Consider the following 19,175-nt stretch of genomic DNA (forward strand, 5'->3'; position numbering starts at 1 on the left):
TGGAGCAGACCCTAGACATAAGAGGGGGTCAAGAAAGAAGTTTAAGGAACATATACTGGATCCACCTCTCATAATCAATCCTGTCCCTGGTAACCCTGGACATTATACGGACAAGTATGGAAAACCTTGCAATGCTGTTGGAGGACCCCTTGATTGCCCTTTTGGTAATCCTAACTGTCGTCATGGGGTAATTCTTGGGGGAGGTTATGAGTGCCATGATTGGCGTCCTGGTGGGTTTCCTGTGTATGCCAAAGACCCCGATTCGGATGAGATAGTGCTTGTCCATGTACACAAAAAATGTCTGCAACCCAGGCGTTGCAAGTGGTGCTCCCAAGAGGACAATGATGGACATTACCATCATCCTGAACCCTTATTCTGTGCAATGTGTCAAAGAGAGGATTGCCCTATATGTGGAAATAAGGAATGTGGCCCTATGACGTAAATTCTGGTATGACTTTGAACAAACCTTAAGTGTATGTCGTATTTTATGTTTGTTTTATGGTTTTCATACATATATAAATGTATGCATTTTCTTTTAAATTTAAGCCAGTTTTGCCTTCCTAAAATGAGGATCATTTATTACACGCTAGGTAACAGAAGGTATTCCGGTTACAAGTGTCTACGGACCATGCCCTTAATCTTCTAGCAGTAATGAGTGATGTATGCTTAATTTCTGTTAGAAAGGGGTCCGCGAGGAAGAATCGTGTTAGAGTGTCTCAATTTGGAATGTTGTCTGTAACTTTTATTTTTGCTCACTCAGGCCTTGTTCAGATTCATAGTAAGAATATTAACTTTAATTAGGTCTATTATGTTTATTATTCTTTTAAATTCTTGTTATATTCTATACTCTACATAACTGAGATAACCTCAGGCAAGGCTATGTACTACATGCTCATGCTTCTTCATAGTATACTAATTTGTTATGTGTATCCTCATTTACTATTTTAAGCCTGACTGGATCTTTTACTCCTACCCATGTTATTGGATTGGAGATGTTTGGTCCAGTATATGATTATGTTTTATCTGTTCACATTTCGTTCAACACACTTACTATTCTATGTATCTATTATTTTGCTTCCATCCTTATTGTCTCTAGTTTAATCAGGTTTGATGTGGGACTAATTAGTCCCAGAGGAGGGATTTATGTGGGAGACTGCTGAGGGAAAGAAATATAAATACATTAGCTAGCGAAAGAGGAGACTGGCAGCTGACCCTGAGTGGGGTTAACAGGTGGCCATACATCCCCAAGTAGGAACCACGCAACGGCCAGGCAAGCTGAATGTATGGCCATGACTAAATATATGCCAAGCGTAAGCATGCAAAGCATGCCTTATTTTCATATCCATATGAGGAGAATCTAGCCACCAAAATGTTAGAGCTAAAAGCAGATGAGGGCGTTATCCATTGGGTTGAAAGAAAATGGTGGCAGAACGCATGGTTTTACTTCATTTACATAAAGGGTGGACCTATGTATTGTATGTGCATAAAAGCAGAGCCGGGGCCTAAGGAAGGGAGTCGTTGTTCCGCGGACCGGCTCGGCTTTACTGCTCTGTATTAAAGTCTATATTAAATTTACAAGTTCTTGTAAGAAGTGTTATTCTTAAGACAATTTTCCACCACACTAGCAGGCTGGTTAAGTTAGCATTAGCCTAGCTAACTTCTCCGACCATGCGGTCACTGAGCTACTCTCCTACTAAAGAAGATGAGGACATCACAGTGAAACAATATGTAGAGGGTGAGGCCGTTACTGTGAAAGAAGAAAAAGACGCGTTCAGAGTGAAAGAGGAGGAGGATGTCACAGTAAAACAAGAAGTAGAGGGTGAGGCCGTTACTGTGAAAGAAGAAAAAGACTCGTTCAGAGTGAAAGAGGAGGAGGATGCAGTTTATGGAGTGAAAGATGAGGAGGAGATGACTGTTATGTCGATAAAGGAGGAGGAAGAAACTGGATTTCTGGGCCCGGTTTTCCAAACGCAACTTAACCTGTTGGGTCTAGGGGGCAGCATTTGCACGTCTGGATAAAAAAAATGTACCCGATTTAATCTGGTTACTAATCCTACCCAGTAACTAGAATATGCATATACTTATTATATATGGATAGAAAACACTCTAAAGTTTCCAAAACTGTTTGAATGGTGTCTGTGAGTATAACAGAACTCATTTGGCAGGCAAAACCCTGAGACATTTTCTGACAGGAAGTGGATACCTGATGTGTTGTATTGACTTTAAACCTATGCCATTGAAAAACACAGGGGTTTAGGAATATTTTGGCACTTCCTATTGCTTCCACTAGATGTCACCAGCCTTTACAAAGTGTTTTGAGTCTTCTGGAGGGAGATCTGACCGAACAAGAGCCATGGAACGGTGATGTCCCATTAGACACCTGGCGCGCTAGTTCATGTTGGGTACCCTCGTTCCAATACGTTATAAAAGAGTATGCATTCGTCCACCTTGAATATTATTCATGTTCTGGTTAAAAAAGGCCCTAATGATTTATGCTATACAACGTTTGACATGTTTGAACGAACGGAAATATATTTTTTCCCCTCGTTCATGACGAGAAGTCCGGCTGGCTTACATCATGTGCTAACGAGACGGAGATTTTTGGACATAAATGATGAGCTTTTTTGAACAAAACTACATTCGTTATGGACCTGTGATACCTGGAAGTGACATCTGATGAAGAGAATCAAAGGTAATGGATTATTTACATAGTATTTTCGATTTTAGATCTCCCCAACATGACGTCTAGTCTGTATCGCAACGCGTATTTTTCTGGGCGCAGTGCTCAGATTATTGCAAAGTGTGATTTCCCAGTAAGGTTATTTTTAAATCTGGCAAGTTGATTGCGTTCAAGAGATGTAAATCTATAATTCTTTAAATGACAATATAATATTTTACCAATGTTTTCTAATTTTTATTATTTAATTTCTGACGCTGACTTGACTGCCGGTTATTGGAGGGAAACGATTTCCTCAACATCAATGCCATAGTAAAACGCTGTTTTTGGATATAAATATGAACTTGATAGAACTAAAAATGCATGCATTGTCTAACATAATGTCCTAGGAGTGTCATCTGATGGAGATTGTAAAAGGTTAGTGCATCATTTTAGCTGGTTTTATGGTTTTGGTGACCCTGTCTTTGACTTGACAAAACATTACACACAACTCTTGTAAATGTACTGTCCTAACATACTCTAAATTTATGCTTTCGCCGTAAAACCTTTTTGAAATCGTAAAACGTGGTTAGATTAAGGAGATGTTTATCTTTCAAATGGTGTAACATAGTTGTATTTTTGAAAAATTTGAATTTTGACATTTATTTGGATTCAAATTTGCCGCTCTTGAAATGCACCTGCTGTTGATGGAGTGCACCACGGGTGGCACGCTAGCGTCCCACCTAGCCCCAAGAGGTTAAGGCATCCAATGGTTCTAACGGTGAACTTAGCCATAAGATGGTTTTGAGAAACCGTTCCCCGATTAACACTAGTAAGTACTGTCTTAACAGAGGCACAAACTCTGCAGTTGTTGAACTGATGTTTGGTGTTAAAGGGGAAATATAACATTTCTACATCCATATTTGGACTTTTAAATTATTTATATATAGCCATTGATTCTTGAAGAATATAACACATGCCTCATGAGCTTAGTTTACCCCATCAGATCCCCAAATAAGCTTTTTTTTACTCCAACATCTAGAAACAATGTAAATCAACACTGTACAGCCTCAACATGGTTAAAACTGTAATGTTGATATCATGGATGGTCAGTCATTGCATCCATAGGTCTGTCTATGCATTTGAAAGTAGTTACATTTCTCCAAACCCATCATCTTATTACCAAAACAGTGTTTGAACCGCAGATTGGTTGAGTGATTGCTGTGTGAGTTTTTTTAAACAGCAACAAAATGGCTGCCTAGAGACTTGGTTTGGTAAACAGCTGAGGGATGGGGGAAGGAGAAATGTAATCACTCTCAAATTGAAAGAGAAAGCTATTGTAGCAACCTTCAGGCTATCCCCTGAATTCACTACACTATGAATACAAAGACTGGCTGTCCATGATGTCATAATGATAGTTTAACCAGGTTTCTAGGCTAAATAGTATATTCTAGAATTCATCCATGATGTCATAATGATAGTTTAACCCGGTTTCTAGGCTTTATAGTATATTCTAGAATTCATCCATGATGTCATAATGATAGTTTAACCAGGTTTCTAGACTATATAGTATATTCTAGAATTACCAGTGTAGATTTCCTGTGGGGGTCAAATTATTACAGCTGTTGATAAGTCATTGTATAATATTCAGCCAATTTTTTCATGCCATTACATAAAAGGCGAAACATTCCTAGATTCAATTACATTCATGAATTGGTTTGAAACCTTTGTTTTAAACCCTTCTCAAAGTTGGTGCCTTGATGGATTTGTGAAAAACGGTTTGTCAAAAAACACTTATTTATATGTTACCTTTATTTAACCTGTCTGGGCAACGTGGGACATTTGCGTCCCACCCTAGTCAACAGCCAGTGGAATCGTGTCGCGCGAAATACAAATACCTCATAAATGCTATCACTTCAATTTCTCAAATATATGACTATTTTACACCATTTTATAGATACACCTCTCCTGAATCGAACCACGTTGTCCGATTTCAAAAAGGCTTTACAGCAAAAGCAAAACAGATTATGTTAGGAGAGTACCCTGCCAAAAATAATCACACTGCCATTTTCAAAGCAACTAGCATGCATCACAAATACCCCAAAACACAGCTAAATGCAGCGCTAACCTTTGACAATCTTCATCAGATGACACTCCTAGGACATCATGTTACACAATATATGCATATTTTGTTCGATAAAGTTCATATTTATATATAAAAACAGCATTTTACATCGGCGCGTGACGTTCAGAAAATATTTTCCCTCAAATGCTTCCGGTGAATCAAATATAATATTGTCATTCAAAGAATTATAGATTAACATCTCGTGAATGCAACCGCATTGCCAGATTTAAAAATAACTTTACTGGGAAATCACACTTTGCAATAAACGAGGTGCTATGCTCAGAAAAATAGGCTAGGCGATACAGGTTAGCGCTATCTTGGACTCATCTAAAATCAAATATACTATTGTAAATATTCACTTACCTTTGATTATCTTCATCAGAAGGCACTTCCAGAAATCCCAGGTCCACAACAAATGTAGTTTTGTTCGAAAAAGTTGATAATTTATGTCCCAATAGCTCCTTCTTGTTAGCGCGTTCCGAAGGCTACTCATAATTTACGAAGCGCGCGGGACTTGTCCTCACGAATGTGCAAAAAAAAATGTATTTACGTTCGTTCAAACATGTCAAACGTTGTATAACATAAATCTTTAGGGCCTTTTTCAATCAGAACTTCAAAAATATTCAAGGCGGACGATTGCATTGTCTTACTAAACGTTTCGGAGCGAGAGAGTACCCACGGGCACGCGCATCATAGTAGTAATGGCCCTCCCTCTATGACAAAATTTCCAGGCCTCTCGTTCGGTCAGTTTTTACCGGAGAAGACTCAAACCACTTTGTAAAGACTGTTGACATCTAGTGGAAGCCTTAGGAAGTGCTAAATGAATCCTAACTCACGGTGTGTTTCATAGGCAAAGGGTTGAAAGTGATTCCACAAATCAGATTTCCACTTCCTGTTAGGGTTTGTCTCAGGGTTTTGACTGCCATATGAGTTCTGTTATACTCACAGACACCATTCAAACAGTTTTAGAAACTTCTGTGTTTTCTATCCAAATCTACTAATTATCTGCATATTCTTGTTTGTGGGTAAGAGTAGTAACCAGTTTAAATCGGGTACGTTTTTTATCCGGCCGTGAAAATACTGCCCCCTATCCCCAACAAGTTAACTGGGCAAGTCAGTTAAGAACAAATTCTTATTTCCAATGATGGCCTACCCCGGACAACACTGGGCCAATTGTGCACCAACCTATGGGACTCCCAATCACGGCCGGTTGTGATACAGCCTGTAGTGACGCCTCAAGCACTGAGATGCAGTGTCTTAGACCGCTGTGCCACTCGGGAGCCCCAAAATCATGTTCTAGTGTTGTCCCCAACTAAAATATCTCTTGGTCAACCAAGAGTCATCTGTTCTTTCTACCAATCGCTCCATGTGTTTTAATAAAATCAACTATATGTACGTAACTTGTCTGATGCTGTAAGCATGCTGTTTGATTAAATAATTACAGATACACAAGTTACTCGAGGGAGCCAGTCACCAATTTAACCAAGAAAAACTCTTCCCTCCTCCTCCCCCCGCTGCTGCTGGACTTCGTAAATTCTGCCGTTTTGCTCCTGAAGTTTTTTTCAGTAATTGACTACACCAGAGGTCGTAAAACTTTTCCATTTAGAGTGACAATGTATCTTACCATTTCTACCGATCTGCGTGCCAGTTATGATTTTCATATGCATATTTTACTGGAACAGTTTAATTTAATTCATAATAGTATCTCAAAATCATTGTCTGTGATTAATCTACATTCTATCTTAATCTAAATGAAAATTATACAAATCTAAAAGTAACTTTTATTGCCATTGCCAACTATGTAAAAATAAACTTGAAACATTGTATCAACTATCAACTGGGTCCTCCGAAACTTGTGATAGCAAGCTTGCAACATTGTATAAAATATTCTCGGCCCTCAGTTTCCCGGCGCCAGTGAGTTCAGGACAGACACAGCTGTCGGCTATTTGTGCAAAGGAAAATAAGTAATCAGGTATTTTATGACATTTCCACTGGATCAGAGCATAACATTTTTCCCTTTCATGCCGAGTGGAAATATTTTACGAAAATACTTAGAGGAACTATTGTCGTACGCAATTGATTTTGATTAGACTTTGTTTACTTGCTGTTTGAGGTGAAGGAAAAATTACTTTGAGAAGCTCCACAACTCATTAGTGGTGGTGCATTAAGACAATCAGAAATACTTTCAGACATCCCCAAATGGGCACATTTATAGGCCTACATTTGCGTGCAGGCCAGGTAGACTAGTCCTACTTCTATACGCGTAATTAGGTGTGCGTCCTTACTCAACATTGACAGGAGTGTTTCAAGCAAAGACAATTAATAAATTGCGAGGTCGGGTCTGGGTGGTCTGCCAGGGTCCGTTTCATTTAGTGTCCGTTTGGGTCGGCATGGGAATTGATTGTCTATAGTATGTTGTACCGAAGTTGACCGACTGAAAGGGAACAGTAGTTATAGTCATAACGTTACGCTTGTCATATGATGAACTTCAACTTAAATACTGGATCTTGCTGTCGGACAGTTTTTTTTAAATTCTGAAATGCACTCGAATTATGTATCATTTAGTGGCTCCTTATGTTATGCTGGGAAAACAGTTTTCGTGGGCACAGAAATACTGAATAATTTCAGAGTTTGCTAAATCCAATGGTTTTTAACTGAGATTCATCTTGTAATCCTAGATGGCGTGTTGTAAATGTTGTTTTTTTCGTCTTTTTTAAAATATATTGCAATATATTTCAATCTTTTTTTCCATTTTTAAATTAAATATACCTTCCGGCAACCCGCCTCACCCATTATGATACGGATCTGCTATTTTTTAGGCCTTATAGCTAGAACCTCCATCAGCAGCTAACCAGCTAATTAGCTGGAAGCTATTTAGTCATTGTTAACCACTGCTAGATGTCTTTACCTTTTTAGCTCAGACACCAGCTGCTTTTAGCCTGGATAATACCTGCCAGTCTGCACAGCGCGATATCAACCCTGAGCATATCGAACTGTTTTTCTCCACTACATCACCGTATTCCTGCCGTAAGCTCTGGACCATTACACCGGATAATCGCAGCTAGCTAGCTGCTACCGAGTGACCTAGCCTCAAAGCTAGCCTTGAGCCAGGCCCATCTCCCGGCCTGCTCAGTGGACCCTAGGATCACTCAGCTACACAGCTGACGCCTCCCGGACTCTTCACTAAGACGACTAGAAGCCACTACATCACCGGATTCCTGCCGTAAGCTCTGGACCTTTGCACCGGAGTGGCTATAGTGGCTAACGCCCTTGTCCCGAAGCTAGCACCAGTTAGCCTCGAGCCGGGTGTATCTCCCGGCTAGCAAACAAAATTACTCCAGCTACAATACCTCTTTTGCCAATTGGCCTGGACCCTTTGTAAACATGGAGCCCCGCCGATCCATCACGACTGGTCTGTCGACGCAATTCCGTCTGATGTGCCTTCGGTGATGCCCTTGTCCCGAAGCTAGCACCAGTTAGCCTCGAGCCAGGCGCATCTCCCGGCTAGCGTAGTAACGGCTACCTAACGGCTTTCCTGGTTCATATATTCCTGTTCACTGGACCCTATGATCACTTGGCTACATAGCTGATGCCTGCTGGACTGTTCATTAATCACGGTACTCTGTTTTGTTTATCTGTTGGCCCCAGCCTCGAACTCAGGCCCTGTGTGTAGTTAACTGACCCTCTGCCCATTCATCACCATTTTACCTGTTGTTGTTGTCTTAGCTGATTAACTGTTGTCTTACCCGTTGTTGTCTTAGCTAGCTCTCCCAATCAACACCTGTGATTGCTTTTTGCCTCGCTTTATGTCTCTCTAATGTCAATATGCCTTGTATACTGTTGTTTAGGGTAGTTATCATTGTTTTATTTTACTGCGGAGCCCCTAGTCCCACTCAACATGCCTCAGAGAACTCTTTTGTCCCACCTCCCACACATGCGGTGACCTCACCTAGCATAACTGGTGCCTCCAGAGATGCAACCTCTCTTATTGTCACTCAACGCCTAGGTTTACCTCCACTGTACCCGCACCCTACCATACCCCTGTCTGTACATTAGGCCTTGAATCTATACTACCCATAATTCTGCTCCTTTTATTTTCTGTTCACAACGCACTAGACGAGCAGTTCTGATAGCCTTTAGCCGTACCCTCATCCTACTCCTCTGTTCCTCGGGTGATGTAGAGGTTAACCCAGGCCCTGTGTGTCCCCAGGCGCTCTCATTTGTTGACTTCTGTAACCGTAAAAGCCTTGGTTTCATGCATGTTAACATCAGAAGCCTCCTCCCTAAGTTTGTTTGACTCACTGCTTTAGCACACTCCGCCAACCTTGATGTCCTTGCCGTGTCTGAATCCTGGCTTTGGAAGGCCACCAAAATTCTGAAATTTCCATCCCCAACTACAACATTTTCCGTCAAGATAGAACTGCCAAAGGGGGAGGAGTTGCAATCTACTGCAGAGATGGCTTGCAAAGTTCTGTCATACTTTCCAGGTCTATGCCCAAACAGTTCGAGCTTCTAATTTTAAAAATGAATCTCTCCAGAAACGAGTCTCTCACTGTTGCCAGCTGTTATAGACCCACCTCAGCTCCCAGCTGTGCCCTGGACACCATATGTGAATCGATTGCCCCCCATCTATCTTCAGAGTTTGTTCTGTTAGGTGACCTAAACTGGGATATGCTTAACACCCCGGCCATCCTACAATCCAAGCTAGATGGGCACCCTCATAGATATTATCCTGACCAACTTGCCCTCCAAATACACCTCTGCTGTTTTCAATCAGGATCTCAGCGATCACTGCCTCATTGCCTGCATCTGTTATGTGTTCGTGGTCAAACGACCACCCCTCATCACTGTTAAACACTCCTGCGAGCAGGCCTTTCTAATCGACCTTGCCCGGGTATCCTGGAAGGACATTGACCTCATCCCATCAGTATAGGATGCCTGGTTGTTCTTTAAAAGTAATTTCCTAAATAAGGATTTTCTTAAATTAGCATGCCCCTTTAAAAAATGTATAACTAAGAACAGATATAGCCCTTGGTTCACTCCAGACCTGACTGCCCTCGACCATTACAAAAACATCCTCTGGCGTACTGCACTAGCATCGAATAGTCCCCGCGATATGCAACTTTTCAGAGAAGTCCGGAACCAATACACACAGTCAGTTAGGAAAGCAAAGGCTTTTTCAAACAGAAATGTGCATCCCGTAGCTCTAACTCCAAAAAGTTTTGGGACACTGTAAAGTCCATGGAGACTAAGAGCACCTCCTCCCAGCTGCCAATCTGCACTGAGGCTAGGAAACACTGTCACCACCGATAAATCCACAATAATGGAGAATTTCAATAAGCTTTTCTCTACGGCTGGAGATGCTTTCCTCCTGGCTACCCCAACCCCGGCCAACAGCTCCGCACCCCCCGAAGCTACTTGCCCAAGCCTCCCCAGCTTCTCCTTCATCAAAATCCAGATAGGTGATGTTCTGAAAGAGCTGTAAAACCTGGACCCGTACAAATCAGCTGGGCTAGACAAGCTGGACCCTCTTTCTAAAATTATCTGCCGCCATTGTTGCAACCCCTATTACTAGACTGTTCAACCTTTCTTTCGTATAGTTCGAGATTCCTAAAAATCAGAAAGCTTCCGTGGTCAACCCCCTCTTCAAAGGGGGTGACACTCTAGACCCAAACTGTTACAGACCTATATCCATCCTGTCCTGCCTTTCTAAAGTCTTCGAAGCCAAGTTAATAAACAGATCACTGATTATTTCGAATCCCACCGTACCTTCTCCGCTGTGCAATCCGGTTTCCGAACTGATCATTGTTGCACCTCATCCACGCTCAAGGTACTAAACGATATCATAACCGCGATCGTTAAAAGACAGTACTGTGCAGCCGTCTTCATTGACCTGGCCTGTTGTCCGAACCTCTGGCAGTCTCTATGGGGGTACCACAGGATTCAAATCTCGGGCCGACTCTTTTCTCTGCATATATCAGCGATGTCGCTCTTGCTGCGTGTGATTCCTTGATTCACCTCTCCGCAGACGACACCATTCTGTATACATCTGGCCCTTCTTTGGAGACTGTGTTAACCTCTTGCTTCGAGATAGGATCCCGTTAACGGGATTGTTTGACAAAATAGCATGGCGTGAAATTTTAAAACAACAAAATTCTAATAATTTCCATTTTTTAAAACATACAACTATTTTACACCATTTTAAAGATACACTTCTCGTTAATGCAACCACATTGTTCGATTTCAAAAAGGCTTTACAGCGAAAGCAATACATTACATTATGATAGGACACCACCAAAACAAGAAAAGCCACACAGCCATTTTCCTAGCAAGGAGATGCGTCACAAAAACCCGAAATACAGCTAAAATTAAGCACTAACCTTTGACGATCTTCATCAGATGACACTCATAGGACATCATGTTACAAAATACATGTATGTTTTGTTCGATCAAGTTCATATTTATATCCAAAAACAGCATTTTACATTGGCCCGTGATGTTCAGAAAATGTTCACACACAATGTGCACACATATTACAGAAATACTCGTCATAAACGTTGACAAATTACATAACAATTATTTAAAGAATTATAGATATACTACTTTTAATGCAACCGCTGTGTCAGATTTCAAAACAACTTTACGGGGAAAGCACATTGTTCAATATTCTGAGTACAGAGCTCAGCCATCAAAGCAAGCTATACAGTTACCCGCCAAGTCATGGCGTCTGCAAAACTTCAAAATAGTGTTATAAATCTTTCCTTACCTTTGCTGATCTTCGGCAGAATGCACTCGAAGGATTCCCACTTCCACAAGAAATGTTCATTTGTTCGATAAAGTCCATAATTTATGTCCAAATACCTCCGTTTTTTTGGCGCGTCCAGAACACTATTCCAAAGGCACGAGACGGGGGCGCAAATAAATAGACGAAAAGCTCAAAAGTTCCATTACAGTTTGTAGAAACATGTCAAACGATGTTTACAATCAATCTTTGGGGTATTTTTTATGTAAAAATGCGATAATTTTCCAACCGGACAATAGCGTATTCATTCCAGAAGGAAAAGAAGGAAAGGCGCGCATCACCAAGTCCCATGTCCTCAGACAGGCCACTCATTGACTGAGCTCCTGTTTTCTGCCTAGTAACAGGAGAAGGATGAAACCCCCCTGCAGGCCCCCCTGTGGCTCAGTTGGTAGAGCATGGTGTTTGCAATGCCAGCATGGTGTGTGCAACGCCAGGGTTGTGGGTTCGATTCCCACGGGGGGCCAGTACAAAAAAAATGTATGTATTCACTACTGTAAGTCGCTCTGGATAAGAGCGTCTGCTAAATGACTAAAATGTAAATGTAAACCAGTTTCTAAAGACTGTTGACAGCCAATGGAAGCCTTAGGAAGTGCAACATGACCCCTTAGACACTGTAGTTTTGATAGGAATTTAAAAGAAAAACTACAATTCTCAGATTTCCCACCTCCTGTTTGAATTTTTCTCAGGTTTTAGTAGATACAGTATGTAGATACAGTATGAGTTCTGTTATACTCACAGACATCATTCAAACAGTTTTAGAAACTTCAGAGTGTTTTCTATCCAAATCTACTAATAGTATGCATATCCTACCTTCTGAGTCTGAGTAGGAGGCAGTTTAATTTGGGTACGTTTTTCATCCGAACGTGAAAATACTGCCCCCTATCCCTAAGAGGTTTTAACAAACCTCCAAACGAGCTTCAATGCAATACAGCACTCTTTCGGTGGCCTCCAACTGCTATTAAATGCTAGTAAAACAAAATGCATGCTCTTCAACCGATCGCTGCCCGTACCAACCCGCCCGACTAGCATCACTACTCTGGACGGTTCTGACCTAGAATATGTGGACAACTACAAATACCTAGGTGTCTGGTTAGACTGTAAACTCTCCTTCCAGACTCATATTAAGCATCTCCAATCCAAAATTAAATCTAGAATCGGCTTCCTATTTCACAACAAACCCTCCTTCACTCACGCTGCCAAACATACCCTTGTAAAACTGACTATCCTACCCATCCTTGACTTCGGTGATGTCAGTTTCAAAATAGCCTCCAACACTCCAATCAGCAAACTGGATGCAGTCTATCACAGTGCCAACCGTTTTGTCACCAAAGCCCCATATAGCACCCACCACTGCGACCTGTATGCTCTCGTCGGCTGGCCCTCGCTACATATTCGTCGCCAAACCCACTGGCTCCAGGTCATCTACAAGTCTTTGCTAAGGTCGCCTTAACTCAGCTCACTGGTCACCATAGCAACACCAATCCATAGCATGCACTCCAGGAGGTATATCTCACTGGTCATCCCCAAAGCCAACACCTATTTTGGCTGACTTTCCTTCCAGTTCTCTGCTGCCAATCACTGGAACGAATTGCAAAAATTGCTGACTTTGGAGACTTATATCTCCCTCACTAACTTCAAGCATCAGCTATCTGAGCAGCTTACCGATCGCTGCAGCTGTACACAGCCCATCTGTAAATAGCCCATCCAACTGCCTACCTCATCCCCATGTTTTTATATACTTCTTTTGCTCTTTTGCACCCCAGTATCTCTACTTGCACATCATCATCTGCACATCCATCACTCCAGTGTTAATTTGCTACATTGTAATTACTTTGCTACTATGGCCTATTTATTGCCTTACCTCCTTACTCCATTTGCACACACTGTATATAGATTTTTCTGTTGTGTTATTGACTGTACATTTGTTTATCCCACGTGTAACTCTGTGTTTGTGTCGCACTGCTTTGCTTTATCTTGGCCAGGTCACAGTTGTAAATGAGAACTTGTTCTCAACTGGCCTACCTGGTTAAGTAAATAACTAAAATCTTAACTTTATTGACAACACCCAAATGGATACTGTCATTAACGCGGTTCTTCAATAATTACACATAATTCTTAATGCTTTAGGAAACATATTAAACAGGAGATTCAAATATCCTTACAATTATAATCCAAGGTAGTGTGAAATGTACTCATAAGCAACCTGGAAATGGATGTTACTCCCCTGAATTTCCCCCATTCACATTCAGAATACATTGTGAAAAACTAAAATCTTTGCTCACCATTTTTGCTCCAGGCAGATATAGTACATCCATAACTATCGCTTTCCTCATTAGCAGGGAGGAGTTTCTGCAATCAAATTGCCCTCGTGCTGCAATTTTAGCAAATACAGAAAGGGGCCTATATTGGAGACCAAAAGTTGTCTGGCACACTGCTTAGAGTTTCAACAACATGAATATCTTATTTCTAGCCTACAATCATCGATGTTACTACTAATGTGAAAACAAGACAAAATATGACTATTCTTGCTCATTTTAAGGCAAATGTCAAATTTTTACATTCATTACAGATGTCAGTTGTTGTACAACATCATGGCTACGCTGTTGGCATCACCTTTTACAGTGGATTACCGCTGTTGTGGGCCTTTAATCATCTGTCTGACTTTGTTGTTCACACAGGAGTGAGACGGACCTACCGTGGGTCCTCTGGGGAGCCTCAACAACCTCATGATGCTGACAAGGCAGAGAAGAGTCTCTCCACATTAGAACACCTCAAGAAACACCCGCAGAGATCTACAGGGAAGAGAACTCACTGCTGCTCTGACTGTGGGAAGAGGTTTGTTTCTCCAGGACATTTAAAATCACAGGAGAGAATACACACGGGGGAGAAACCTTATAGCTGTGCTCAATGTGGGAAGAGATGCACCCAGTCAACAGACCTTAAAAAACCTGAGAGAATACATACAGGAGAGAAACCTTATAGGTGTGATCATTGTGGGAAGAGTTTTGTTCATTCTGGGAAGCTGACTGTACACATGAGAATACACACAGGAGAGAAGCCTTATACCTGTGATCAGTGTGGGAAGACATTTGTTCAATCTCACCAGCTGACATTACACCAGAGAATACACACAGGAGAGAAACCCTATTGCTGTGATCAATGTGGGAAGAGTTTTACAAGATCTTGTGAACTGACATTACACCAGAGAATACACACAGGAGAGAAATCTTATAGCTGTGATCAATGTGGGAAGAGTTTTGCTGCATCTAGCAATCTGACTGTACACCAGAGAAGACACACAGGAGAGAAACCTTATAGCTGTGATCAATGTGGGAAGAGTTTTACAGGATCTGGCAATCTGACAAGACACCAGAGAATACACACAGGAGAGAAGCCTTATAGCTGTGATCATTGTGTGAAGAGTTTTACTGCATCTAGCAATCTGACTCTACACCAGAGAATACACACAGGAGAGAAATCCTATAGCTGTGATCAATGTGGGAAGAGTTTTGGTCAATTTGGGCAGCTGACTGTACACCAGAGAACACACACAGGAGAGAAACCTTATAGCTGTGGTCAATGTGGGAAGACATTTGTTCAATCTCACCAGCTGACATTACACCAGAGAACACACACAGGAGAGAAACCTTTTAGCTGTGATCAATGTGGGAAACGTTTTGCTTCATCTAGCAATCTGACTCTACACCAGAGAATACACACAGGAGAGAAACCCTTTATCTGTGATCAATGTGGGAAGAGTTTTGCTGCATCTAGCAATCTGACACTACACCAGAGAATACACACAGGAGAGAAACCCTATTGCTGTGATCAATGTGGGAAGAGTTTTACAAGATCTAGCAAACTGACATTACACCAGAGAATACACACAGGAGAGAAACCTTTTAGCTGTGATCAATGTGGGAAGAGTTTTTCTGCATCTAGCAATCTGACTCTACACCAGAGAATACACACAGGAGAGAAATCCTATAGCTGTGATCAATGTGGGAAGAGTTTTGGTCAATTTGGGCAGCTGACTGTACACCAGAGAATACACACAGGAGAGAAGCCTTATAGCTGTGATCAATGTGGGAAGAGTTTTGCTGCATCTAGCAATCTGACTCTACACCAGAGAATACACACAGGAGAGAAACCTTATAGCTGTGATCAATGTGGGAAGAGTTTTACAGAATCTGGCAGTCTGACAAGACACCAGAGAATACACACAGGAGAGAAGCCTTATAGCTGTGATCAATGTGGGAAGAGTTTTTCTGCATCTAGCAATCTGACTCAACACCAGAGAATACACACAGGAGAGAAGCCTTATAGCTGTGATCAATGTGGGAAGAGTTTTGCTGCATCTAGCAATCTGACTCTACACCAGAGAATACACACAGGAGAGAAACCTTATAGCTGTGATCAATGTGGGAAGAGTTTTACAGAATCTGGCAGTCTGACAAGACACCAGAGAATACACACAGGAGAGAAGCCTTATAGCTGTGATCAATGTGGGAAGAGTTTTTCTGCATCTAGCAATCTGACTCAACACCAGAGAATACACACAGGAGAGAAACCCTATAGCTGTGATCAATGTGGGAAGAGTTTTGGTCAATTTGGGCAGCTGACTGTACACCAGAGAATACACACAGGAGAGAAGCCTTATAGCTGTGATCAATGTGGGAAGAGTTTTGCTGTATCTAGCAATCTGACTCTACACCAGAGAATACACACAGGAGAGAAACCTTATAGCTGTGATCAATGTGGGAAGAGTTTTACAGAATCTGGCAATCTGACAAGACACCAGAGAATACACACAGGAGAGAAGCCTTATAGCTGTGATCAATGTGGGAAGAGTTTTTCTGCATCTAGCAATCTGACTCAACACCAGAGAATACACACAGGAGAGAAATCCTATTGCTGTGATCAATGTGGGAAGAGTTTTATAAGATCTAGCAAACTGACATTACACCAGAGACTACACACAGGAGAGAAATCTTTTAGCTGTGATCAATGTGGGAAGAGTTTTGTTCATTCTGGGAGTCTGACTGTACACAGGAGAGAAACCCTATTGCTGTGATCAATGTGGGAAGAGTTTTATAAGATCTAGCAAACTGACATTACACCAGAGAATACACACAGGGGAGAAGCCTTATACATGTGATCAGTGTGGGAAGAGTTTTGCTGCATCTAGCAATCTGACTCTACACCAGAGAATACACACAGGAGAGAAATCTTATAGCTGTGATCAATGTGGGAAGAGTTTTGTTCATTCTGGGAATGTGACTGTACACCAGAGAATACACACAGGAGAGAAATCTTATAGCTGTGATCAATGTGGGAAGAGTTTTGTTCATTCTGGGAATCTGACTGTACACAAGAGAACACATAGAGGAGAGAAACCTCTTAGCTCTGCCCAGAGATAATCTGATAAAAGATCTCTGATCAAATATCAGAAAATACATGGAGTTGTTTCATGATATCAATAAATAAACTTCACAATGTAGAATGTTAACACATTGTAGTAGGACAATGTAGACACCTAAACGTTTGCCCCTTCATCAATTGATTTCAACATGATATGGATATTAGCCTTGGGGAAAATCCAGGCTCTGAAAGGGTTGTTACACTTACCACGTTGGTGACCCACTTGAATCAAAATGCAACACTTCAAAATGTAGCTAGCTGTTTTCTACAAGTTGTCCTCTAACAAGTGATGTACACATTGTTCCCAGATTCCGTGTGGTTTTTGAGCTGTTAGTTTTAACAGGACGTGCAACTTCATCTCCCTCCTGTCACAGAAATGATTTTAGCATGATATCGATGAATAAGTGTTGTGTTCCTTTGTTTAGCGACCCCTACATTTAAATGCGTCACTCCAAAATGTAGCTGACTGTCTTCTGCAGGTTGTCCTCTAACCAGTGAGGTAAAATATATCTCCCATTTCCATGTGTTTTTTTATTTGTGTTAGTTTCAACAACAGTACAACCTGATTTCCCCCCTGACTATATCAGTGATTTATTGCTACTTGTCAAAACAAGTGTTTTTGGTGCTTGTGCAGTTTATAAGAAGCTTGTTTAATAAAAATACAAGTAATATGATTATTGTGGCAGATGTTTGTGTATATTGTACATTTTATGTTTAGGTTTTCAATATATCACAAACTGTTTCTGCATTTTGGTTTTTGATTTGGACACCCCACCAGACATTATTTCCTAAAGGACTTAATGATGAAATGCCTATGTATTTTATGTTGTGATTCTGAACTTGAATTATTTCCCTATTTAAGATAATTCTGATGCTTTTCGTACGATGTACCCAATGATTAATGAAAACTTGTCCTCATTGTTGTTTTATTTAATGCGTCTTATTTATACACTGTAGTGTTTGTGAAATGCTTGTTATGTTTGGTAGCACTTATTTATTTGTCCTTTGCCTCCAACCCCTTTCCATGCATGGAAAATATCCCACCTAGCAAAATGTAATTGAAAAGATGTTGAAAATAAGACTATGCCCAACATCCAATACACATTCAGTTTTAGTTGAAAGTGAAAGTTGAGAAGATGTCGTTTTTTCATTGACTTGAAAACAACTTAAATTCAACGTACTTGCAGCCTATACACATGGACTCAGTATTATAAATTGGTCTATAATCAATTGTATTAACAATCCTACATCACTCCAGCATTTATTGACAACATTCAAGTGCTAATTGTCTTTATTCCACTACTGAAGAAGCAGGACTCAAATCACCTCATATTTCAAACATTCAGCCTGACAAAAGATACATGTTTTATTATTTTATGCCTCACCATTAAGTTAATTATTGCCAATACATATTAACAAAGGGGTGTACATTTGGTTTGATATTTCATATTTACAATTAATGTAGCATTTAGTAATCAATGATTTATGCAACCAACTGACCATTTTTGGGTACAATTATATTGACGTAATATCAGGGATCATTTTATAATGTCATTTTAGAATATCTGTGTTCATTCTCAGATGTGCCAACCCAAATGTACTAGAGCATGACATTGGGGACTGGGCCCCGATCCAACAACATGCCTATCTAGTGAACCCTGAAAAGGGAGAGAAGCTGAGGTGGAAAGTTACTACGGATATTGCCAGAGTTTCCTCTTGAAATCAGAAATGTCCGTTTTAAGGGCAACTTGGTTGCTGATTGTCTCAGGGGTGGGCAGTCAAAAATATTTTGTGTTTAGCCATTGCGTTGCCATGGATCCCAATTTATTTTGACTGCACGTTTTTCCGTATTGGAGATGAGTTTTGTTTGGGCTCGTTCCAAGTGGACGAGAGTTCTAGAAGCTAGTGAGTTTTAGGAAGACGAGAGTTCTAGAAGCTAGTGGGTTTTAGGAAGACGAGAGTTCTAGAAGCTAGTGAGTTTTAGGAAGACGAGAGTTCTAGAAGCTAGTGAGTTTTAGGAAGACGAGAGTTCTAGAAGCTAGTGGGTTTTAGGAAGACGACAGTTCTAGAAGCTAGTGGGTTTTAGGAAGACGAGAGTTCTAGAAGCTAGTGAGTTTTAGGAAGACGAGAGTTCTAGAAGCTAGTGAGTTTTAGGAAGACGAGAGTTCTAG

General features: G+C 40.9%; 1 protein-coding gene across 1 annotated transcript; it reads left to right on the top strand.

The window, feature by feature from the left end:
* Positions 1-1,668: 1,668 nt before the first annotated feature.
* Positions 1,669-18,823, top strand: LOC145864275 (uncharacterized). Its single transcript, XM_082969750.1, is given in 3 exon segments — positions 1,669-1,735; positions 14,433-16,623; positions 16,625-18,823. Coding segments are annotated over 3 exon segments (2,637 nt in total). The 3' UTR covers positions 17,004-18,823.
* The last annotated feature ends 352 nt before the right edge of the window (positions 18,824-19,175 follow it).

The sequence above is a fragment of the Salmo salar genome, chromosome 02 (genome assembly GCF_965601325.2).
Source record: "Salmo salar chromosome 02, fSalSal1, whole genome shotgun sequence".
NCBI lineage: Eukaryota > Metazoa > Chordata > Actinopteri > Salmoniformes > Salmonidae > Salmo > Salmo salar.